The 26472-nt window shown below is 34.7% G+C and overlaps 2 protein-coding genes across 6 annotated transcripts; one reads left to right on the top strand and one right to left on the bottom strand.

Annotated features, from left to right (window-relative positions):
• The first annotated feature begins 968 nt into the window (after positions 1-968).
• On the top strand, positions 969-7196 carry LOC105320006 (uncharacterized). The gene is made up of 4 exons (XM_011417759.4): positions 969-1791; positions 3050-3162; positions 4575-6145; positions 6428-7196. Exons 1-4 carry the CDS (start codon positions 1399-1401, stop codon positions 6637-6639), a joined length of 2289 nt encoding a protein of 762 aa, XP_011416061.3. The 5' UTR covers positions 969-1398; the 3' UTR covers positions 6640-7196.
• Positions 7197-10246: 3050 nt separating this feature from the next.
• On the bottom strand, positions 10247-25881 carry LOC105320004 (small conductance calcium-activated potassium channel protein 2). Of its 5 annotated transcripts, none has more exons than XM_011417755.4 (2): positions 25419-25881; positions 10247-12243 (listed from the first exon to the last, which is right to left on the bottom strand). In XM_011417755.4, exons 1-2 carry the CDS (start codon positions 25482-25484, stop codon positions 10858-10860), a joined length of 1452 nt encoding a protein of 483 aa, XP_011416057.2. In that variant the 5' UTR covers positions 25485-25881; the 3' UTR covers positions 10247-10857. The 5 variants fall into 5 exon arrangements, with proteins under 5 accessions (XP_011416057.2, XP_065934576.1, XP_011416059.2 ...); XM_066078504.1 differs by lacking the exon at positions 25419-25881 and adding an exon at positions 19312-19334; XM_011417757.4 differs by lacking the exon at positions 25419-25881 and adding an exon at positions 18161-18347.
• Positions 25882-26472: the final 591 nt, after the last annotated feature.

The raw sequence follows: 26472 nt of genomic DNA, 5'->3' as shown, positions 1-26472 counted from the left end.
TGTTACTTCTTGGAAAAAGCATCGAAAGAACTGTGCTAAATTAAGCAATTGTTTATGTACATTCCGATTGCGGATTTCTTCCGGGAATAAATATGCAAAAGTCCAGGCCATCAAAAACCGCGTCCTTTCCTTCTATTTAAGAAGGTCAAAAATAAAATGAAGGGGAAAGAAGAAACAGAAAAATTAATCAATTTTTTAAAGTTTCAAATCTAAGCATTAAGTATGCACATTGTTAAATAAATGCACATCTCCCTTTCTTATATAAGCATAATTCTACTTTTATTTATCCTTACATCGATATCCGAGAAAAATTATCCTGGGCCGCTTAAACACAGTACCTAAATAATACTAGTATACGGCTATGTCCTCAAAAAATAAAAACATATTTCTTAACTCAAAAAGCCATTCTTTTACTTATATACATGTACGTATGTGTGCGCTTGCTAAGAAGGCTTGGAATTTCTGTAACGTAGGGAGAACTCCAAGACTGTCGCGAGAAATCCACAGCATTGAATTGACAACTGACCGTAAAACTCTGCCGTGGGCCATTGGTGTCTGGTCACATCAAAAGATCTAACATCGTGTATCGTAAAAAATTGTCAAAGCGTCATCAATTGCAAATAATTACCGCTTGTAATGATTAGTTTTTCGACATAAAACGAGCAAATTTACAAGACAATGTCGTAAATAAATTTCTTTGAAAAGATTATTGAAACGTGTATAGGAATGCCGAACAGTTATTTGACTCCCTTGATTTTTTTTGTTCCCCAAAGGAACTTACATGGGTTTGCATTAAACCGAAGCCCTTTTTACATTTCAAAAAACACATGTCGACTTTGTTTAGAATTTATATTGCACTGTTTGGATTTTTGTAATTGTTCGAGGCGTTTAAAATCGAACCCGCCTAAATTGCAGGGGGCAGTGGAAGGAATGCTCCAGACACTGCAAGGATAGGTTTTAATTAGTGGGATTTTTGTTTAAAAAAGTATCCGAGACTCAATCAGGGAAATAATCGATCGAATTAATTTCCATATTTTTCTGATTGATTGCGGGATTCACACTGACATACGGTCATTAAACTGACCTAAACCTGTCAGCCCTCTTTGATATGGGTCAACAGCGAGGAAAGCTGGAAAGACGCACCGACGGAATATTCTATTGTATCAATGACTGATTTATGAATGCCGACCTTAAGACTTACTTAAACGTGTTTGCGAAGAACACTGACATTAGTATATACATTCTGTGTCCCCTGTGCCGATCGGGAACCGATGCCTGTCTTTGCTTAGTGGTCATTTGAAACAATGAAGCGCAAGCAAATTTCGTGACATCACTCCAGAATAAATTTAAATAGCAATTAAAGGCAAAATTCCCTGAAGTTAAAAAAAAATCTCAAAAATGTACTCCTTAGTAGCATTGTGTGGGATTTTAACCTTTCATTTCGGATATTCGATGATTGAGGAAATGACAACGCCGGGGGATATTGAAGATTGCTTCGATGGATACTACCGCAAAACGAGTTTGCAGCGTAGCATTGGTTCCAAAATTTACTGGAAATGTATGCAGCGAGCGGCGTGCAACCGAGCCATGTTGAATCTGGGGAGCAACATGACGCTGGAGGAGAGACACTACATCGAGAGTCTGCTGCCCCCTCCAGAGGTTTTCTACGGGAACGGGGCTAAGGGTTTCCATCCTAACTCGGAACACAGATGGAGAAAAGAATACCGTATGATGACGGAGAAAGAGAGGCAGGCCTACCATTTTGCCGTCAACAAACTGAAAAGATTGAGGGTAAATAATTCTAAATTCGAATACCTGTGAGAATAATTGTTTTTGATTTTTTAAGATGTTAAATTTATTCTACTTTATTATTACATATGTTTTTAAGGAGAAATATATTCAACAAACACACGACACAAACAAGCTTTTTTTCCGGACATAAGTAATATATTAATAGATTTTGAAATAAAAAAAATTATTTTTCTCTTTTGTAAATGTGAAAATTTGCAACATTTTAATAGAAATGTTTTTTTTAAGCAAGTAAAATAGATTATATATAAAAAGACAGGAAATCGCAATTTTAAATATCAAACAAATTCGATTAATTGTTAAGATTTTTTTTTATATCTATGCAATTTCTATTCAAAACTGATCTGCTCATGCGTCGATATGTGTTTCCAGCATTTCTTTCTTCTTTCAAGGGGGCATGGTCATGATTTTGGTCAAATTCTATTTTCATGTTTTTATCATTTACAATGTTTTAGAAATGCATTTCTAGTGATCAACTAAAATTTGAGAGGCATTCGTAGAGTTATAAGCAAGATGCATGGCTCGCAATTATTTGTCATGTAAACAAGGCTCGTGTCCTGTTTTTGTTTACATGTGTTTAATATACCAGTAAAAAATCTTTTCCCAGCTTATTTATCTATCTTTTTATTTATTTTAATCTTAGATAAACAATTCCTAATGTTTAACACATCCGTTTTTGGTTTAAAACTGAAATTTTTAAATCAACGTTCAAAATGTAAACAAACGCTTTGTTTACATAGCGAAGAATTTCAAGCTCTGTAACTCGCTTATAACTCAACAAATGACACTACAATTTCGGTTGCCTATTAGAAATGCCTTTCTGAAGCATTTTAAATATTAAAATCGGGGGGGGGGGGGGGGGGGATTGACCAAAATCGTAACCATGTCCCTTTCAAGACAATTTTTTATAAAGATTGGTTCTCTAAGATTAATGCACAAATTCGTAAGACAAAACATGATTGGATGATAAAATATGATCTCAGTCACTATATCAAATTGTGTCGACTTTTAAGCACGTAGCATCGCTTTTAAATAAAATTTTTAATTTTTATTTTATTGGTTTATAACGTTTGGTAATTTGAATCATAAATCTTCAAGCCAAGATGCTCAAACCGATTTCTATACCCCCCCCCCCTTAAAACACAAAAAAACCAAGTAGCTACTTAATCGTTTCTAAGAGGCTATATAAAGGTGTTTATGATGTATACAATGAATCTAACAACATTTTATTTTTTTTTAGCTCGGAACATCAAACAGATACGATGTTATAGCTGCTCTACACGAAGGCGCAATTGTAAACGCAGCCCACGAGGGTCCTAACTTCATGGGATGGCATAGGATATACCTCATAGTGTAAGTAAATATATATATACAGCAATTTTTTTATATATCGAAACAATTAAATCTTTTACAAATTACAGTCATACATTTTATATCAATGAGCAAAATGTAAATTTCATCTGCCGCAATATTTCTACTGACGAGAATAGGACCAAATTATGAGTGATGAATGTGCATAAGTTGAATACAGGCGAGCCTTATCGTGTCTGATTGATAAAGTTACCATACGGTTACATGCGAGTCTTCAGATGTCAGTCTGGTAAGGTTAACATACGGTTACATGCGAACCTTAACATGTCTCAGAGAGAGAGAGAGAGAGAGAGAGAGAGAGAGAGAGAGAGAGAGAGGGAGAGAGAGAGAGAGAGAGAGAGAGAGAGAGAGAGAGAGAGAGAGAGAGAGAGAGAGAGAGTATGTTTATATACGGTTACAGACAAGCCTTTACATGTCAGAGTGGGAAGGTTACACGCGAGCCTTAAATGTGAAAATTGGAGGGTTAGGGTTTACATACGGTTACAGGCGAGCCTTATGCCGGAATGAAAGGATATGCGTACGATTACAGGCATGCCTCAATGTGCCAGAATGGAATGGTTTACATACGATTACAGGCGAGCCTCAACGTGCCTGAATGGAAGGGTTTACATACGGTTACAGGCAAGCCTTAAAGTGTCAGAATGGGAGGGTTTACAAACGGTTACATGCGAGCCTTAGAGTGTCATAATGGGATGGTTTACATACGGTTACAGGCAAGCCTTAAAGTGTCAGAATGGAAGGGATGTATACAATTACAGGCGAGCCTCAACGTGCCAGAATGGGAGGGTTTACATACGGTTACAGGCGAGCCTTAAAGTGTCAGAATGGGAGGGTTTACAAACGGTTACATGCGAGCCTTAGAGTGTCATAATGGGATGGTTTACATACGGTTACAGGCAAGCCTTAAAGTGTCAGAATGGAAGGGATGTATACAATTACAGGCGAGCCTCAACGTGCCAGAATGGGAGGGTTTACATACGGTTACAGGCGAGCCTTAAAGTGTCAGAACGGGAGGGTTTACATGCAGACACCGTGCCTAACATGATCACCACACACTGAGCACTCTTTGTAGTTTGCATGACCAACAACAACATGTTTTTCTCCGACAAACATGCAATTGCAGTTAATTAATTTGTTTTGTTTTTTGTATTACAAACGCAGTGGTGACAAGCATACCACAAACACTTTTCTGTGCAAGATCTTTTTTACGAATGAAATGATCAATGTTTTGGAAGAAAGAATGATTAGTTCAATATAGTCATAATAAAAAGCAGATATACTTGATGTTACAGAGTACATCTGAAACTCTGTATAACTTTGCACATAAAATCGAATTTTTCCAGCCTGAACTTTCGTATTTCTCCCTTACCTTTATTAATAAATTGTATTTTTAGATATGAAAACGCTTTACGGCAAATTGTTCCGGGGGTAACGATTCCTTACTTTGCCGGAGACCTTGACGAGCCTTTGCGAGATTCGACCCAATCTGTTCTTTTTTGTGAGAGATTTTTCGGAAACGGAAATGGCGTCGTTACATCCGGACCGTATGCAAACTGGTCTACGCCTTCCGGACCCCTTGTCAGAAATTATGGAGATGACGGTGAACTCTGGACAAGGGAGGGTTTACAAAGAATTCTGAACAAAACACGGAACGCTGAGATCATTGCACCAAACGCTGAAGAAGAGGACAACTTAGAGGACCAACATGGCGCAATTCACAACTGGATAGGGGGAGGAAACGGACAAATAGGAGAGCTTCAGACCTCTTCTCAAGATCCCGCTTTCTTCAGTCTCCACGCCTACGTGGATTACATTTGGGAAGAGTTCAGAAAAAGACAGGCCTCTCTAGGAATCAATCCAGCCAAAGACTATCCGGTAGATTACGGTCCGGAAGAACACCATCCTCTGAGGTTGGCAGGATTTGCTACTTTGCGTAATATTGACGGCTATTCCCATGGTTTGGCTAGCCTGGTGTCTTACAAACCCAAACCGACTTGCTCAGAAGAAAGACCGTTCTGTGGATCCCCCTTTCTACGTTGCGATAAAAAGAGCAACCCTCCACGGTGTGTTTCAAAAACCATCGCTAGTTTTTACAGAAGTAATGACCCCGACGATGACAGTGAATGTAACAGGACGAGAACAGACAACGCCGTTCAGAACCGCTTCAGCTGCAACGGTGCTCAAGACATAAGACAATGGGTTTACATCCCAGTAGAAATCATATGCGTGCGTCCACCAGAGAAAAAGATTTATGGATCATATCCCGTATTCAACGGAAACCTGTATCGACGGGGAGATATATATTCCCCTAAAACTTATGGCATTGATGACGTATTAAAAACAGACATATTAGCAAAATATTCACGATGCAAAGACGATACAGATAGAAATTCTGGTCGTGTGACAATTCAGTCACGTGGTCTAAATTATAGGGGGACATATGCCGAATTTGCTCTAATGGATACAAGATTAGCGATGGCTAACTCAATGGCATACGTGGCAGTCAAGAATCCGGAACACGGGGTGTCCGAGGTCATGTTATCTGCACGCGACTCTTGTGGGAGAATTTGCAAGGCATATTGTAAAAACAACGCTCCAGGAAGTTCAGATTATAGACCTTGTAATGGCATCATACGAGTGACGTCACGAACTCCGAAACTGTATGGGCGCCATTATGGTGAAAATGTATACGATATGTGGAACTTACCATTAGGAGAAAACTGTCCATCCATTAAAAAAACACAAGTCTCAGTGAAATTCTTCTGTGACTTTAAAAACGAATGGCCATGGCATAGTGAGTTCGTTTTGCAACAAAAACAAAGGGGTCATTTTCATGGAAGAAGAGTCACTGGTAATGGACCAGTACGGCAGATGATCATGCCATCAATGGTGCGGGGGATAGTACAAGAAAACCGCATACCCAGCCTACAACAAGAATTTATCAGCGGGAACCGTAAGTTACCAGGTATGTAAACGTTTCAACAGCGATGGTCATTTTTCAGATTCATTTTAGCAATCAAAATCTCTATACAATGCAATATTTCAAAGTACCGGTAGAACAGTTCTATACTTGCATATGACAATGGAAATAATGTATTTGTGACAGTGAATAAAACGTATCACCATTTAACGCAACCATTAAGTCCATTATAACTATCGTACCTGAGCTCATGAGTCAATTCTATAGAAAGGATAAATTGTGTCTTCGCAAAAGTGATAAATAAGACATTTTTCTTTGACGTTACAGGTTGTTTCTTGGGACATAACTGTCTGGTGCCTGGACCATGTAAACCGTGCCAAAATGGGCAGAAACTTCAGTGTCTCAACACTCATATCAGTTTTGCCGTCTGCAACAATGGGGCCTATGTAATTCGTCAGTGCATTGGACGATCACATATAAATGGTCATTCGTTGATGTGTATGGGAGACGTATTCAGAAAGCCGTTCCTGTACCGATGATGAAGAAGTTATAACGAGATTTTACGACACTCTAACCGGTTACCTTTAGAACGAAGTCCCGACGTCAAAAACAACCAGGCTGATTACTTTGATAATCGATTGTCTATGTAACTCTCATACAAGTTATGTAGATTTTGTTGGTCTTATAAAGAAGTTACTGAGTATTTACTGGGATAGCAAGAGTAACTAGTAAACAAGCGTGGGTTCAGACTGACCATTTACTTGAGTTGGACGTACTTGTTTAAGAAAACCTTATTTTTAACTAATTCAAGCTATGATATCAAGACTGATTTTCAAATAGTCAAAAACACATTTATGCTACTTTTTTTTTAACTGTGACAAACGTTGAACGTATTAATGATGATACCGGTCCTTTCATTGTATATCCATGTATCATTACCCTGCCTTTTTAAAACACAATACGACTTTTTATGCGTAAAAATGATGGAGAGAAAAAGCGATGATAGAGAGAAAAAACTGATATACTTGCAAATGGAATGCAAAGGATTTTTAATCTTTAAACTTTATTGTTGAGAATAAAAAGATATTAACAAATGTATGAGAGTTTATTTATGACGATTGTTTTTAAAGAGTAACATGCATTCAAAGATCTATGTACATGCGAATCAAGATCTCCATTTCAGAAAGAAGCTAAACGATGTTCTTTTTCTTTTTTTCTTTTTCTTTTTTTTTTTAAGAATCGCATTTTTTTTATTCTTAAGTATGGAAACAATTTCACATTCAAATAAATGTTATTTTTCAAAGTCATAGCATGTTTATTTCAATCAAAGTCCTTGGCCGTTGCTTAAAATGGAATATCATGACACAAGCCTTGATTCTCTGTTCATCTTCATTAAGTGAATCTGGTCTCTAGCTAACCCTACTGTGCATTATTCTTTGTAAGGAGACAGTCCATTGAGCCTTGATTTGTTTTATATCGATTCGAGCCCATATAAATCACGCTTAATGTCTACATATACATTGGGAAAAGCGAGTCGAACCAAAGACAATTTATTTCCCTCTGTGTTTAGAGAACATAAAACGGTGCATAGGAATCAAAATGGCATGTCATATCGAACACTTGTGAGGACAGACACAGGCTTGATCAATCTAATCTTACGTGCGCGCGGGGTATAATGTGTCTTGGAATTCTTCATTTAGAAACAGTAATTGGCTCTTCTAATTCTTTTTGTGATGAGGAGAACCTATTTAGGTGATATAAAAGACTATTCATCCTAAAAGCTTACAAATAATTTTGTACGCAGGGATGTAGGAACGAGAGTATCTTAGGAAGAGTTGTTCCTACTGGAAACCTTTTATAAGACTTATAAAGCGCTATCCTAGTATATAATAAACATTCTATTAACACAAAAGTCATATTGCTGAAGTAATAAAAAATGGGAACGATCTAAAGCAAAAATAATTCAGAATTTATAGTTTACTTACAAGAAAGAATGAGCAAGTAAAATAACTATAAAACCGAAAAAATAACACGCAATAACTTCATGTATGTTCGAATGAAATTAATTTGAAGATATTCTAACGAAAGAAGACGAAAAGTAGTTTATTTTAACAACAGGAACGTGCTTAATCAATTAATTTAAAACCACTGTGTCAATGCAAATTTTAATGTGTGTTAAAAAAAACTTCCTTTAATGTAAATCACAGTTAATTCAAATGTTTTTGTTGATAATATTTCTTGCTGAAAACAATATATGTTTAAATAGCTAGTGTACCTTTTGCTCAGATTCTTGATAAACTATTCGAACACGTTTGCTCTTAGCTTGGCAGTTCTAAGCTATGCATTATTTTTTTCGCCAATACAATCACCTACATGTATTCGTAGGCAGGTAAGTTATGGTTTTTGCAGTATATTAATCTGTCAAACCGCTCGACTAACGCGAGTAAATATATACATCGTTAGAGTGATCTACGACGCCAATACAAAATTATATATATATTATATATATATTTGGGGCTAATAAACAACAGTAGCATGTTAAATATTGTACTCTCTTATTAAAATATCTTTTTATAATTACATGGTATTAAGCAGCCTCGACGAACAAGGTAACAAAACTATAGTCGTTCAAATGATCTAGTTAGGGGCGGTTCTATGATAAAAGACGAAGAAAGAATCCTGTTTTGAAATTTTGAGTATGTCAAAAAAGGAGGAAGGAAATGCATATATTTACACGTACAATGTAGATTGTGTTTTATCCTATGCAATAAACATGACATGGGTGAACATACTGGTGGTGGCGTCTGTCAGGGTCCTGTACGCCGAGGTTTGACGCTCCGTTTATTATTACTAGTCCTGTCCATGTGCCATTCATAAATCGCGCTTTTGATGGCAACGCATATGGTTTTTGCGGTTAAATTCACCTGTGTATGGGTTCATAATGAAAACGGTTCCAAAGCAAGAACTGGTACAAATTTTTGCGGTGTGCTTGTTAAGTAGTTCGCAAATTGTTTAATATTGGCATTCGAGGAGTGCTACATTGTTTTGTTGCAGGAAAAATCATGATTGATGATTGACACAGAAAGTTTTTTTTAAACATGAAGGAAAAATGTTCATGCCTCTTCTTTTTATTATTTTTATTAATTTCTACAGTTAATCTCACTATCTTCCATTGTACGCAAAGTTTCAGAGACAAAGTTCAAACATCATATACTACTTCAGCAATCCATCCATGAAAAAATACAATCAAAACTGTACATAATAAAAGCAACTCTCACATGATGAAGTATTTGTAAGTACAATACCTCATCAAATAAACTTTATGACACATCGTGTTGAATGATCATAACCCCATTTTAAGGGTAAGTAGTCAATAGCAAACATGTAAATTTAATCAAAATCATATAGGTAACGAGCTATGCTTCTTTCAAATTGACATATTATACTACAATTACATATATAACGATGCCCGGTTTTCAATGATTTCAAACAAAAAAACAACTTTTAGGGTCCTTCAAACATCAACATACAAAGTCCGTGAGTGTTTAAACCAAGCCTTCATACAATCTATACATACAGAAATGAAAGAAATTTAAATGAACGGCAATTTGTTATACAATAGGGCGAACGAAAAACTTTTTAGACTAAAAAAACGTACAATGTACTTCTCTATTTCAAGTACATGTCTAATTGACCAGTACCAGGCACGTAGCATCAGGGGGGGCCAGGGGGGGCCTGGCCCCCCCCACTTTTTCTCGCAGCAACCAATTTTTTAAAATTTACATATAAAAAAATGAATTAGAACGTAGTTGGCCCCCCCACTTTTTTGGAAGTAAGTAAAAAATTGATATGAAAATAAGGAAATGAGGAGTCAAATTGAAGTTACTCCCCCCCCCCCCCCCCCCCCCCCCTGGATTAGGAATTTCATGATTTGGAGGGAGGAAATTTTTGGTAGGGAAGAATTTTTTTTGGAAGTATAGTTTAGAGTTTAGTCCCCCCCCCCCCCCCCCCCCCCCCACGGATTAGGATTTTGAAGATTTTTGGAAACTTTAAATTTCCTTTTTTTTTTTTTTTTTTGCTTGTCAAGATTTTTTGGATGGGTCTGGCCCCCCCACTTTCAAAAACGATGCTACGTGCCTGAGTACATCTATAATATTGTATCAATATTGATAAATATGTATAATAAATAACATATTCTTTGATAATAACCAAAACTTAAATATGATTATCGGTAAAATTACAAATGGCACACGGAAAAAACAATCTTGGGATGACGTATCTAATAATGAAATATAAATATGTCAAAATTTGCACAAATGGCGAACTTGTATCGATGTAATATTATAAAGTTACCGTTAAAGTTTTTTTAAACAAAATAAACTACGGAATTAAATAGATATTGCTTTTTGTTTTCTTGTCTAGGCATCTTAGCTCCATACATATTGAATAATCGTCTATTCCAGAATCAAAACTCATTATTATCTAAATTTGTACGTCAAAATTGGATGAATTAGTAAGTTGATCACATTGAACCTAATTTGTATAGCACTCAAAGAAAAATCGATGAACGAACAAACTCATAAATGAAGGAAAATAAACTTAATTTTGGTCCAGAATTTTTGTTAGTAAATAGAACTGCTTAATACTTAAACCTACAATCTACTTATCTCCACCATCACCCTTGGAATACTAGGAACTACATCATATGTACTTTATAACGTATCACGTGTCTATCACATGACAGATGGGTCACATGGTCACCGTCTCACAACTGCTGTATAAATGGCGTCCATTTTAGTTTGCAGATCTTTTATTGTAGAATCAATTTCTGTCATTTTCATTTTAAGTTCAGATTGAGATTCTTGGAGGGACTCAGACACGTCCACAATGTCATTAACACTCTTTGCTATTTCAATAAACCCAATCGCAGTTTCGCCTATAGAGGCTTTCTCATTCTTCGCTTCTTTCATGGCAGCTATGGCTTGGAGCAACTTTCCATGTAATCGAATTCGTTTTCTACTATTATTCTCATTATTTTTCTTCATCCTCCATAATTGTAAAACGTACTTTATAGTGTCCGCGGCAGCTATCTTTCTTTCCTTGTCCAACTGCGCCCTGGTGACAAAATTATGAACGTATTTTTCTGCGCGCGATTGCTCCAATTTCTGCGCCAGAACGGCCACTAGAAGAGCGGTTGTTCCAACACCCATTAAACCTGTCGCCACAGAGACGAATCTTCCACAGTAACTGTTAGGGTAGATGTCCCCGTAACCCACCGTTAGAAACGTGATGGCGATCATCCACATGTCGTTAAAGAAGTCGGAATTTTTGGGATCAGGGTGGTAGTAGGCCTCACATGTCCGCATGGCCCAAGAGTTTACAACCAATATGGCCAGCATTATAACAATCAGAATAGTTCCTGGCATTGAAGACATCAGTGCCTTGAAAACGAATGTCGAATTTATTTTGACTTTATTTAGGGCACCTAAGCTTTGCGTAGCCGTGCTTGTTAATAATTTGCTATGCACGACCATGAATTTGCTGATCAAATATACTCGAAGGAGCATCAGAATCGACAAGATAGCGTCGATTGAAACCTCCTTAGGTTTACCATCGGGATCAACAGCACTTATTGTAATGTTTCCGGGAATAGGGTGTATTATGCACACACAGAGCTCGAGTAAAATTTTTAAATAGGTCCACGGGAAAGTGACGGCTAACCGCCAATCTTCCAGGCTATTGTCCGTCATGCAAAGCTGAATTCCGGTCACGTGGTATCCAACAACCGCAATCAAAAGAAAAACGGTTGACAAGGTGATGCATGATTTGAGAACGATGGACGCAACAGAAGACTTGCTGATCACGCCCTGGAAAAATAGCTCCGTTTCGATAAGCATGAGAACAATTCCCAAAAGAGCGAAAGAGAATTCGAAATTCACGACGATCGTTCTGTAGCGAAGTAGCTGTTTCCTCCGACTGAGGCGGTAGCTGATGTTGTCGAACTTTGACGTCATAACGTTGGTGGTAGTTGTGGTGGAGCTGCTCTGAGTGTCGTCCTCCATGTATTTGGAGTACTTGCCGTTACCTCTACTCACTAAAGGTATCCCTGGATCTTCAACCACCGTATTACCACTCATTCTATTCTATAAATAGAAGAAAAAAACAGACTTGAAAATTAAGTTTGTATTACGATAACTATACATATATATAGATATACTGTACGGAGTGTAGAATCCATAGTAGACTTTTTTGGTAGCAATTAACCATCTGCTGGGAAATGATCTCGTTTAGGATTTGGCTTGTGGTCAGATGTAACAAGACGCATTCCAATTTTAGACCTAGAATTCGTTATAATCGGAACATATAATTTTCCTTTATAGATATAATTTTTATTCTTAAGGTAATGATCCATTTCCATCTACATCAATAAAATATGTACAGAATTCTTTCAGATTTCTCAAACATGTATCTGGGGATATATCCTTATCAAATATTACCCAGTTGGCTGGTCCATCGGTATAATAAAAGCTTAGGGCCGTTGCTAAAAATATTAGAATCGATTGTGGAAAATGGTGCTTTTTCATACATTAAGAATATTAGCCTATGTCTAAAATATGACTTTCAGAAAATCATTTTTGACTGATATCCTATGTAAAATTAACGAATTTATTTTTGAAAACAGATCATTTCATGTTACACTTGCTTATTCATTAATAAATAGATAATTTTACTTACAAATGAGATGAAATGAAACAAGTTTTCAAAGAGAATTTAATTTCTTATAATATTTATTTGCATACCGAATTCTCTGAACTATTGATTATGCTTACCCCTTAAGGCCCTTAGTCAATTTAAAATAAAATTAATCAATGGACCGGCCTTTTCAGGATCCCAGTGGGCGTATTTTTGGTAAAAAAAAAAAAATACAAAAAAACATTAAAATATATATTTTGAAAAAATTTCCTTTAAGAATGAAATTTTGCATAGGTCTATCATTTTCTCACTCTAAAAAGTTGGTTTAGCTTTTTGTTTGATAGAAAACACAATTTGAACAAACCGTTGATCAATCTGTATTATATTCATTGATGTATTTATCTCCCCTTTTGCTCTGGAGGAATCGATCTCGGTCAGAATTTCATTTTGGATGTTTATTGACTTTCAGGGATTAATGTTCGAAGATTCGGATAAAATTCAACTTTACAACAGAATGATGTTTATGAAGAAATAAACGGGATATATTGTCAAAACGAGTACGCAGACGACACTAATAGAATCATTCATTATTACGAGTGTGGGATAGTGAAATTCCACCGAGGGGACAAGATTCACTGTCTAGGACGAGGCTTTGCCGAGTCCTAGACCGTGAATCTTGGCCCCGAGGTGGAATTTCACTATCCCACACGAGTATATAATGAATGATTATTTTTCTCGCATTATATTAGCTTAAAAAAAATGATGTTTGACAACTTTCTGTTATGACGTTCAAAAGATTACTTTCGGTTTATCCCTCCGCGTGCTTCAAATAGTGCAAGTTAAATGAAAGCATACGACAGTTTTTTCAATTAAAATATGAAAAATTGTAATTAATTATGCAACACAATTACTTAATGGATAATATCAATGCACTATTTTGCATTTCCCTACAGCAGACAACGTTTGTTTACGTTTTAAAACAGCGTAGTAATACACAGTGTAAGACAGAAAAATCTCACAGTGCTGTCTCACACCGGACAAACCGATCTCACACCGGTGATAATGCGAGAAAACCCAGTCATGAATGTTTTCAATCCATTGATTTAAAATTGATTGAAGTTGTCGGAATTTTTAATATATTTGTTTTAAATCAATTTTTAGGTCAGCTTGGTTTCTTTGTGATATACATCTATTAGGTATCAATTAGACACGTGCAAGACCTAATATTAATAACACGAGAATTACGTCAGACATTGTTTTGTGACGTATGGATAATACAAACAAGCCCTTTCCGATGAAAAAAATGAGCGATGTTGTAATTAGAAAAAATTCGGTCGGTAAATTCAAAAATTACATCATATACAAATGATATACATAATTTTACAGACAATTCATTTAATGATATAATATATTGTTAAAGAGTTGACCGATTTGTCTCTTGGGCGCTTCATTCAGCCTGTCAAATGCAAAATGTAACGTTTAATCAAAGTATCTGATATTTAGACAAAGGCATCAGCTGCATCACCTTGTCAGAAAAAATAATGAATAAAATTTTACTATGTAGTGACAAACAACTGAATTTTTTTCGTCTTCAGCGACTTTCATCATGGTTTAGCACACGTGAATAACCCCCTCCCCTAAAAAATACACAATAGCCTACAAGTTTTTCTATGCATAAGATGGATAAATGAATTATGGTTCCCTTGACTTGCCTACAAATGTATGTAAAAGGTTGTAACCACCAAGCAATGATACCATGATAATTTGTGAAAGAGAAAGTATTACAACATAAATTCTGCAATTTCTTGTTTGTTATGTTTTTCAATTTTCCAATCAAGACAATCTTTGTCCTATGAAGAATGCTAAGTACTATGATTTTTTTTATCTATCGTATATAACCAATAACCAAAGTGATTCAGTGAACCACCAGTATCCCTGTAACAATTTAAATTGTTTCAGTAAGATCAAACCGTATCATCTTTCACGTGAAAATTGTGAATCTGGCACTAGAAAATCAAAGAAAATCGTTTATGTGCAAAAATAAAAGTAAAGAACATTATGACAAGCAAATCTCTTCAAAGAATCAAAGTCAGTCTGTAACAAGATAACTTCACTACAAATGCTCTCTCTCTCTCTCTCTCTCTCTCTCTCTCTCTCTCTCTCTCTCTCTCTCTCTCTCTCTCTCTCTCTCTCTCTCTCTCTCTCTCTTGTATGCCATCAATAAGGGTGTTTGTATAAGTAAAGCAGAATTGATTGTACGAAACAATGGCTCCTGTTGACAAGAGTCTGAAACTATGACGCACGAACCAAAGATCATTTTAAATAATATTGTAATCAGCTATTTACTAAAGATACCCACTGATACTTATAAGTATACACTGTATGTGTTACAATGTGCACTACAAAATCCATGCATCCATGGAAAAAATTAACTCCTTATTCAAATTCGAAATAAACACATATGGTTTGTTAATCTTATCCGATATTTGAGTGTTTTTAGGTAACGGGTATTAATTGATTTATAAGTAAAAATATAGATACTCCAAAGACCAAATAATCCAATTCACGCCTTTATTTAAAGCTCGGGCTCAAAATATTGATTTCCAAAATTTGATATTTAGCACACAATGAGTGAAAATCAAAGTTGAAATATTGAAACTTATTGTTAATGTTTTGAGTAAAGTTTAAATCAAGCTGTGAAGATACCAGAGATACAACCGAAAACAGTAAACATTCACTAAATTTCAATTAGGTTGAGGGCAGCTATAACAAATATTTTGTACAGATGCATTAAGGAGGTGTCTGATTGATTTTTGAAGCGGATCTATAATCCGATGTTACCCAGTCTTGGACCATTTCCTGATAAAAGTATTTTCAGATATCAACCATATTGAAATATACAGATTGGTAATACTGTAAGAATTAAAAATTCAATTAGCGTGTTTCTTGTCAGTGCAGATCATCAGATCGGTAGATGGTCGTCGTTTAAAGTTTCCTTATCGAAAACAAAATCATAATTAAATATAGCAATTAGAAGATACGGGGCACTGCTTTAGGAATCATATTATAGGTATACTGTCACTGAAACTGCTTGCAGCATGGATATGCACTAACATGTAAGAGAGAGAGAGAGAGAGAGAGAGAGAGAGAGAGAGAGAGAGAGAGAGAGAGAGAGAGAGAGAGAGAGAGAGAGAGAGAGAACAATGAGTATTTCTTTACGTGTTAAGCAATAGAGGTACATGTACGTATTGAAGAGATTATAGCAATTGCTAAAAGAACAAATGCATATACCCAATTATTTAGTTCTTCAGTATTTACTTTTATGAACTATACTTGTCATCAACCATGCATATAAGGCCTAAAAGGTCAGAACAACACGTTTCTCGACTTATTCAAATCTCTAAATTCTTATCATTTTAAAATTGAAAAAATTCTTAAATTCGCCAAAATAAATGAATTAATTTATTCTTGAGTTGCTGTTTGCAGTTGATAAAAAGGCTTCTTTAACCGAATGAACATTCATGAAATGATTATTTTAACAGCCTTTTATTTTCTGACTTCTGTCGCTATTGTTAGACGGAGGACCAAACCAAAGCTAACTGGTATACTAATAATCATTAACATATTTCCTTTTGCTTCAGTTTCTTTTATTATATGTACTCCAAGGATGGACTAATTAGAGAAAGAAGAGCTGTGTTTATTGCTGCCCTAGTGCCAGTGGGAATGGACAGCAAACTCAGAACAAGATATAATTATCGAGAAGCAGGCTACAAAATGAAAACAAAACACCTAACAGACCGGAACCGCCTCCAATCTTACTGTTCTTATATTATCAGGAATCGGCCTGAATGAATTGGCCTCTAACCAGATTTGGTCTGAATTTTGTTTCACTTTTTTGCATGCAAAATCTGTTAAAATATTTGATTGACTGGGATCGTATATAATTTACAAAATCCAAACGGAATAAAACCTGGAGAATTTCGTTATACCTATAGTTTAAAAAAACCCATATATATTGTAAATCCTTTTAGATACCCATTTAAATTGGTCTTCTTCCATTTTGAATGCCCCCGCAATTAGATTGTTGCTTTGAATATGTTCTTTAATTTATAATTCATTTTAACAAAATGAACTTTATCGAAGACTTAAAAACGAAATATTTAAGAAATCTTACTAAATATTAAATTATAGAAACAGTATTTTACTTACAATGGTAGATCTAACTAATTCCCTTATTCTTAAACGCGTATCCAAATACTTCTCCATATCTGCCTCCGATTTACAGATTTCAAAATCACGGCTACAGTCTCATCCGAAAAGATTTTCCCAGAGTCCTTTGTCCCCTCCAGACGCTAAGAATAGAATTAACTTGTCCGCGCGGAAACCGCTTCAACGGATACTGGTCCGTAAGAAGTACATGTGAAATTCAATAAAAAGTCCAGAGCGTGTATGGTGTAGTAGATAAAAACATCATATCCCTAACCCTAAAGTAATCGTTGAATTGATACAGCCATTCTTTTAATCAGAGTGTTTTAGAAATCAATACGCGTGTTTCTTCTATTAAGTAGAAAATTTTCCCTCATTGATTCAAAAACTCAAGTGTCTTACAACTGAGTTCGATAGTTCTCCATTGAACAAAAATTATCATATTCTATGTCAGGCAAAGTTCCCTTTTTTTTTTTTGAATTTTGGAATCCTTTACTTGTATGATAAAAATCGAATTCTGCAAGCTTTGCACTTGGTAGAACACGGAAGCTGTGGTTGGGTGCATAGGTAAAGTATCACAATTAAAACGAAACACAAAAGGTAGAAGATTATCTTCGATATTCTATCATATTTGATGTCACGTGTTATGTGATGAAGTGACTTTTCATTTTTAAAACCATAGTTTATCCGAAATAGACTTACGATCGAATCCATTAATGAAAGTAGAAAACGCGGGAACATTGCCACCGCACTGTGCAAATACATCGATCGTTTACAAAAAGAGTGCAAGTTAATAGCCTGCACACAAAGGGTTGCTCGTTGAACCATACTGGTTAGCCGAGGGACCAAATCAATTAGGTACTGTCCGTAATTACGTAAAAGTTAAACATCAACTCAAGTTTCCAGTCGGGAATTCTGATTAAGAAGCCCTTACTTACAGTGTACGCCGTATACGCAAACAACAGTACATATGTAACTATATTTGCATTCTCTTTACAATGAAGATATTCTTTCATGAAATCTTTCAACCTAATATTTTTTCCACGATATGGTTCAACTTTTTCACGCGCATTGAACATGACAAAACTTTTTACATTGTTTTATTTTGTATTGACACCGTACCTAATAAAGGGTGCTCAGAAACATTAAAAAACAACATACCACAGTTGTTGGTTCATATCCAACATCCCCATTCATTATTATGAGTTGTGCTTCCCCCTAAAATGCAGACACCTGAACACGAGCAAATGGTGGAGCAAAATATAGAGATGGCCAGTATATTCACAGTTTAAAGGGTTGAACAAGATGGAAAAAATGCAACTCATATCTCCTTTTATAAGTTTATGATGAGGTAAGCTGGAGGTAATTGTAAAATGACATTGAAAGCAACAGATTTCCAGGGCTCCGAAAGGGACAAATAGTACCACGCAAAATTCTAAACGATGACTATTTCTATACCTAAAACAAAAATCAATCCCGATGTTATCTTCCTGACCGTTATAAGAATATGAAGGCATATGAAGACGAATATATACATTTTTAAATTGTATTTTAAAAACCATGGATTTCATATCAGATTTACTTGTCAGGTAATACATGTAAGCACAGAATTGCAAGTCTAATCCACCTTTTAAAAAATGTGACAGAATTTGATTCACTTGAATAAAATGATTGCTTCACTTGATTGCAATGACGGTGAAATATCAAATAAAATTTACATTACGATCTTCATTTAAGTGGATAGTGGTATATTTGGGGAAATTGTGTCACCCTGTTGTGCCCCCATCTGAAAATACATTAATCTATCAACAAAACCAGAGATATTTTCCTTTAAGAATCCATACTGCAACAGATGTGACCGAATAGTGATTACGCCAAAGGCCACAGTGGGTGAAATTGTCCGTCAATCGCACCTTCACTTCATTATAGATGCGTGCAGTCAAGACCGCACGTCATTCTAAATTAAAGACTTCTTTCCCCGATATTCATTTATGCAATGCAACGACGATTATCGACGTACACTTTAATAGAACGAGACCATTATAAAACACGACAGGGGGTGTATTTATTATATAGGAAAAATTTTATAAGTCTATAGAAGAAATATTTAAGAAATAATAACAAACATCTGAAATCCATCAACCACACTGCGAGATTCTTAGGGGTTAAAATTTAGATCATGTCGAAACCAGATTTTTGTTAAAACTTTAAAAGAATTTGATAAACCTTTTGAACACAATTACACTTTCACTGACTAATATTCCTCACGTTAATTTGAACATTCTAACCCTGATATGTAGAGCAGCCATTACCTGTAGAATGAGTTCAGATATTATCCAATAAAAATCCAATAAATGAGACAATACAGCAAGACCTGCATGATATCAGACACGGCCCCCTCTTTGATGAGTTTAAGTTTGTTTCTCTTTGTTAATGGTGTACATGATAGTTTGGTGCTATCAGTTACAGCCACCCCCACAAATAAAAGCCCTAGATGTAGTCAAATAACGTTAGTGGTGTAGGGTTCGGACATCGGATCCCATAATCAAACGCCTAGAGAGTCTGAAACTCTTTCAACGTGTTAATCTCCACATCGCCTGCAGTCTTGATGCATGTATAATGAAAACGGTTAATGGCTACATAGTTTGTGAAGTAATTAACATTCGAAAGGAACTAATTCAGGAAATTTGATGATTTAGATACAACTTGACTACATTCAAACGATCGTTGCTCATAATATGGTATAAACAACATTACATGTAGTAACTTACTTAGTATTCGATATATCATGTTTAAATTTTAAAGTTATTAAAGATAACCATACATAACCCGGGTTATACAATGATTGTTACCTAGTGCATTTCTCTGTATACTTTTTTTCTCTTAAAGAGCAAGAAAATGTATGCAAAATGTTGATTAGGGTCTTACATAGAAGGAACAACCAATTCTACCATATAGGGTATATTCATAAAACCTGTTTTCAAGTGTGACGTCACTGTACTTTTAATGATACAATGCGACTTTTTAATCCACACATATTCAGCTTTAAAAAAGGAAACACAATTTAACAAACGTTACATATTTTGAAATTGTTGTCCCAATGAACTGAACTTTGTTAATTAATAATGAATCAGATTTAAATTTGTAAGATTGTGGTTTGGTTGTGTTAGTAGCTGTATGAACACAATCGAATTTCTTTAAAATTGGGTTTTAAAAAAAACCCAGATGTAAATATATAGCGATATTGTGAATTGAGGACGACTTCGTGATCTTAAGGATGTCAGCTATGGAGCCCAATGGCTGTGTAACAAACTGCAACTTGGACGTTTACAAAAGAAAAGGAATGTATCTGTTCAATCGGCCTATAACTAAGATTGCAAGCCTTTGGGAATGGGAATTCAGTAAGTGTTTTGTTTTTATTTGATGCGACTATGACAGACCAGAAACACGCCATAATAAAAATCATTACAATGTGTGCTATGTGAAATTTATAGAACACGATGTGATAGCTACTTATTGGCATGGTTTGCATCTGTGTTAATTAAAATGGTGTTGTGTTCTTACATCTGATGTAAGCATTCTAAACTGATGACACATTAACTTCTACAGATTTAAAATATACATGTATTTGTACATTTACATGTACATGTACGCCCCCCCCCCCCTCCTTCCTAAAAAAAACACCTTTGATGAAGAAAAGATGTCGTTCAGGAGACAAAAATGTCATCTTTAACGACTAGAAGTAACATCTTTGCTTTTTTGAAAGGAGCAAATTTAGCATAACACGAGAAATTCTATGATATTAATAGAAACCCTGAACATCAAATGTCAAGAGGTGAAGAGAGACAAAAAAAACCGCGTCCCCACTGACTGATTTTTCACACGCTTACACCCGCAACATGACACATCAGGCTATTGTCTGATTTTCTCTCTACTCTGAATGCCAAACATAACGGTGAACAAACATTCATTGGGCCAAATAAAACCCCATCCACATATGTTATCGACTGATATTTTCTTATTAATTAAAAGTCGGTCGAACTTACACATAACCTCAAAAAATTCATCCAAACTTCCGAAACTTTTAGCATCGTCTTCCTTCAGAATACCGTATAATAAAATGCAACGGTATTATGCAATATTTATAAATTTTCTGACTACTGTATTCATTGGGTAAATGTAGCTGTGTAGTTCTGTTAACTGAGCTAAGTGGAAATTACAAGGGGACATGTCAAGATTTTAGAAAACCCCAATTTTCTATACATCCTAGAGGCCAGACTTCGTGTTCTCTCTCTTTCAAAGAGAGATAAATCTGCAGAGGAAACCATTCCTCGGTCCTATCAGAAAAACGCAATGTTGTTAATTAGTCGTTTTTTTTTTATCAAAAAGTTAATAAGTTTGATAAAAAAAATCGTTCTTTATTGAATTGTATCCTACACATACATGTACATATGTATCGCATGTGTATTTTGTTATATTAATTTTGAATTAATCTTTTAAATGTGACCTCATTTGACATACATTTAATAAAGCTCTAGCCTTATCAATTTTGTTGTTCAAATAAAGAGTTCATTTTCTTGATTTAGGATTAATAAAAAAATAATCAAATTATTTTATACATTTTAATTTAATCAATCCACTGAAAGCGTCTCAAGAATTGTATTATAACTATAAATATTATAAATATATAAAATGGCATTAGAGAGAAATAACATTAAGATCTTCATTCCTAATTTTGATAAGTTTCTTTCTTTACATGTCTTCGTTAATTTACGGGTTAGAGCTTGCTATGGATATGGTGATATGCGAGCTGTAAATTGTGACATATTATGCATAACTCTGCAATATACCAGACTTACTCGTGGCACTTGGTAATAAATCAATTCGCCAAAAAGAAGGGAGACAAACGATTTGGGAAAAAAGAGGAAAATAAGAGTAACATTGAATATGCCTCGTATTTCATCCAAGCAACGTTACTTCACATTAATCTACAGAAATGGGGTCCTTTGATACTTATGCAATAGTATATTATGTATGAATATTTTAAGCAAAATATTGGTCAGGAGGAGTTTCTGATGACAACTTCAAATTTCACTTTTTAATAAGTGTAACTTTTTTTTCTTAATCAGCCCATAGACTTATTTTTATTGAGGACGACATTAAGCCTTTCGTTTTTGAGATATGATCTTATAATTTATAATACATGTACATTTTCTGTTGAAAATTTCATGAGGCAATTTCGGGTCTCTGTGAAATGCAGATATTGCTTATAAATCATATTATGTTTGCAAAATGATTACATGCCAGTTATAATTACACATGGCCCGAGAGAGTCATTTATTATTCAATAAACGTAAATGCTATACATATAAAACTGATATCCGTTATATTAAGCAAGATCGTGAACTGGAAGTATGTCATTGTGCTTATAATATGTTCTTTATGTAAGTGCAAAGTTATAACTGTTGCCTCTCTAGTACGTGCGATGGATCACCGCGTTTTCCTTATTTGTTAAAAAATCCCAAATTGATATTAAGCACACGCCATTATATAATCACTATATATGATCTTACATGATTGATTTGTTGGGAGACTATAGGAATGTATAAGGACTATCTCGTATACCTTGAAGCTGTTGTTGCCTTAAAATATCTACAATGACCAGATGTACAAATCTGAATACGAGTATGTTAGTGTTTCAAAACACGAATCATTTTTAACTTCCAATAAAATAATCAGATATATATTTAAAATGTGAGTGATGTTGCGACACAGAAGTGGGGTAAATAAAAAGGATACATTCAAATTGCAAATATACATTACCTGTTACCTCAAAATGACGTTTTTTGATCTTGAGAATTATAATAGCATATTTGTTAAGTACCAATAATACACATTCTATAAGTACAGTTATAATGAAATAAAGATAAAATGCTAAATATGCATTTAAGACATTTGCAAGAATGAAATTGTTATGTGGTCTAGTTTTCCTCCTGGTTTTGATTAGATGACAACATTTGCTGAAATTTTATCTTTGTCGTTTCATTTTTTTTTAAAAGTTAATTTACTATTAAATAAAGTTAAGTCATACTTCTGAATATGCATACTAACAACAATATATACGTTTAGCATTTCCATTTGGGACAAATTTAGAATTCCGTTGCATGACCAAGTGGTTCTTCCAGATGTGTGCAATTTCCCTATCGGAAAAAGCTTCAACCTGTGTAGGACGGATCTTATTACAAAAGAAAATCTGTGGCATGTGAATGTGAATGATAAATTAGAGAAATCTGCTAAATAAAGCTTATGTTGACTTGATGCAGTGAACATGCATTGTGTTTTTTAGCTTAACTCTTTGTACAACATCGATAATATTTTAAATTGGACACTTTAAATATATAGGTACATTGCCAATCAATGTCTTGATATTTGATTTTGTTGCCTTTATTGTATTGGGCATTTTTATTTTTGGTGTTGTTTTGTTTTTGCTGTTGTTGGGTTTTTTGGGGAGAGGTTGGTTGGGTTTTTTGTTTCTTACATTGCTTTTTTTTCTTTTCTTTTTAATTTTTCTTTTTCCTGTCGAAAATTGAAATGATTTTTAAGTAATATCTAACAATCAAAAGTATATGTCTTATAAAGAATAGACTCCATCCCTGTAATCTTTCCCATACGGAAAACTGGAGTAGGACCATTTTGCTATAAAGTAGGATATCATTAACGATTTAACAGTGACAGTGTGAATTGCCCTCCCTCTTTGAACTATCATACAATCCTTGTGTACAATAAGGGTACTGACTGATAATAGATACACACAAACAAAATCATTTGTACAAGCAGCTTCAAGCAAGGATCACACATCAAAATAATTCAACTACAATCAAATGTGCATTATCATGAAAATGACGTTTCTAGTTCACAAAAAAAAGTCCACAACAAAAGCACTGATATTATTTTGATTTTAACTTGATTTATGTCACGATTTTATAAATATGCACATTGTCACGAGTTATAAAGATATTCAACCTACATGTATGCACAGATGTTTTCCTCTTTTACTTAACTAAATCGCGATAGATTTATTTCTGCGTCACACTATGTATATCTCAGACGAGAGAGAGAGAGAGAGAGAGAGAGAGAGAGAGAGAGAGAGAGAGAGAGAGAGAGAGAGCAGACTTATGCAACTCAAAAGCTTATATACATGCATGTATATCTACAACACAGGGATTAAATTATATATGCATCAAGGGACTGTATGCAGTGTTTATACAATTTATTTAAAGATATTGAGTTAAATGTAATATGAAATAAGGCATGCATAACTTAAACAAAGCAAAGCTACATATATATGACTACTTACATTTCATCATACTCTGAAATAAAAAAGTTATATTTTGAAACGTTTTGTTTCAGACGAGCTTCCTGTACAGCAGAGAAAAAGAAAAGGATAACATCCAAAAACATCACACACAAAGCGCCCGTAAAGAAAAATTGTCAATCACAGTCATAATTGAGAGAAATATTAAAGAGAAGGGGGTGGGGGTGAATTAATTGTATTTTTTACTTCTCTTTGTGACTTTTTTAATCGAACATTCGCTCGGTAATCTGTTTCGGGGGGAGGGGGGGGGGTATGCAAAAGGCCAGGATGTACCATTGCAGAAGAGTTTAAAGTTTCATACAATATGCTCTTCTCCAAAGAGAATTATTTTTGCAATTACTATTAACTAGTGATAAGTGTTTTCCTATTTTATCTCTTAATCTCTTTTATTGATTTTGTTGGGTGCACCGAATCATATTTCTACTTGTGCATTCATAAAGAAAAAATAGAGAGTAAAAAAACGAATTAACCCAAGAAGTTTAAACCAGTTTCATCAAATGACCTTCACCTGTCTTGCTACCCTAAATTTCGAAATGACATACTCGTTTCTATACAAAGAGGACTGTCATGTTACGGAACGGACCAAACCTTACCTTGTATATGACGTGTAAAAATATTGCTTTAGTTTCCTTAAACTATTGAAATATGCTTACATGTACATTTTCTATAAAGCAAAGATTTTATCATTTCTGAATATAATTATGCATGTACATTTATTCAATATTGTTGTTTTGTAATATTTATATTTGAATTGAGACAAAATCGACAGTTTTGATAATAAATTTTAAAGAAATGACAACATGTGTTAATTAAATTGACTTGATTGCGTACTTTCTCGTAACAATTCATGCTAATGTGCAAATAAAATGCAATAAAAGGTCGGTCACATTACAAATGCTGGTCAAGGATGTCATAGCTTGCCTATCTTAACAATTATGTGTTATGTTGTATTATAGTTCAGGAAAGGTTATACTGTAACAATATGCAATGAGAACTCAAGATCCTCGTTGGAAATTGGACGAAGATTTATGAACAGTGCATTACCTTAGATATAGTCCGCAATTCCACAAATGAGGATTGCTGGAAACCCAAGGATCCTGAGGAAAACATGTTGTGTCCGTGATGTGTCCAATTTGTCTCATATCCCGATAGTACATCTGCCACGTCTACCGACAGTCACACAGAAATCTCCTCTTACACTTGATTAGGGAGTTTATTGGAAGTTTTCAAAATAATTGTTGGTCTTTTAAAACGGTTCGGTCATTTAAAACCTCCAAACCCGTTGTATACATCGATACATAAGAATAAAGGTTTCAACCTTCTTCGCTTCGCCTACCACAAACTTACAAATCTCTATTTTCTTTTGATATTAAAACCCTTTCAATGAAATTTCCCCTACTGTATAGCTAATTGTTGCATTATCAGTGTTAAAATTCATCACGAAAAAATGTCAATACAGTAATTTTTAAAGGTCATTCTGAGCAGGATTCCTGTAAAAGTTTCAAATATTTTTATCACGATTTTGAAATAGGTAAAAGTGTTAACAAAAGGAGACATGGATTCGTTCTTCTATTTATAGTAACCTCCCTCTATCACACTTGAATATCGTTTAAACCCGTACATAATACAGTGGTTTCTAAGTAAAAATAGCCGGAAGTCAGAATGTCAGCACAGTTATGGTTTGTTGGTTTATACATCTTCTCAATACTATGTACATGTTTTCGTGTAGAAGGGTAAATAAATAAGATACTTTATTGTTGGTTCACGGTTAAGCGCGATGGTTAAACTGACATTTACTTTAAAAAAAAATTCAAAATAGATAGACAGCGAACAAATGTTTACAAAACCATCCTTCGAAAAACTTTTTTAAAAGAACAGTTTCCAAAATTAAAGATATCAAAGACTTGTTGTCAGATTTTAAAATAAGACAAACAGCAGTTATATTCTATTCAAAAATTGTCACAAGCATTTTTATCGAAATATATCTTTGTGTTTCAATATCTAAGACAGAATGTCAGCATTAAAAAAAACTGTGAACCGCCAAGCATTCAATATATGTCGAAAAGTTAAAAGTTAAAAGTTAAACAAATGAACATCT

Source organism: Magallana gigas, chromosome 3, assembly GCF_963853765.1.
Source record: "Magallana gigas chromosome 3, xbMagGiga1.1, whole genome shotgun sequence".
Classification (NCBI taxonomy): Eukaryota; Metazoa; Mollusca; class Bivalvia; order Ostreida; family Ostreidae; genus Magallana; species Magallana gigas.
The sequence above is the reverse complement of the archived record's forward strand: the minus strand, read 5'-3'. Positions and strand labels throughout refer to the sequence as shown.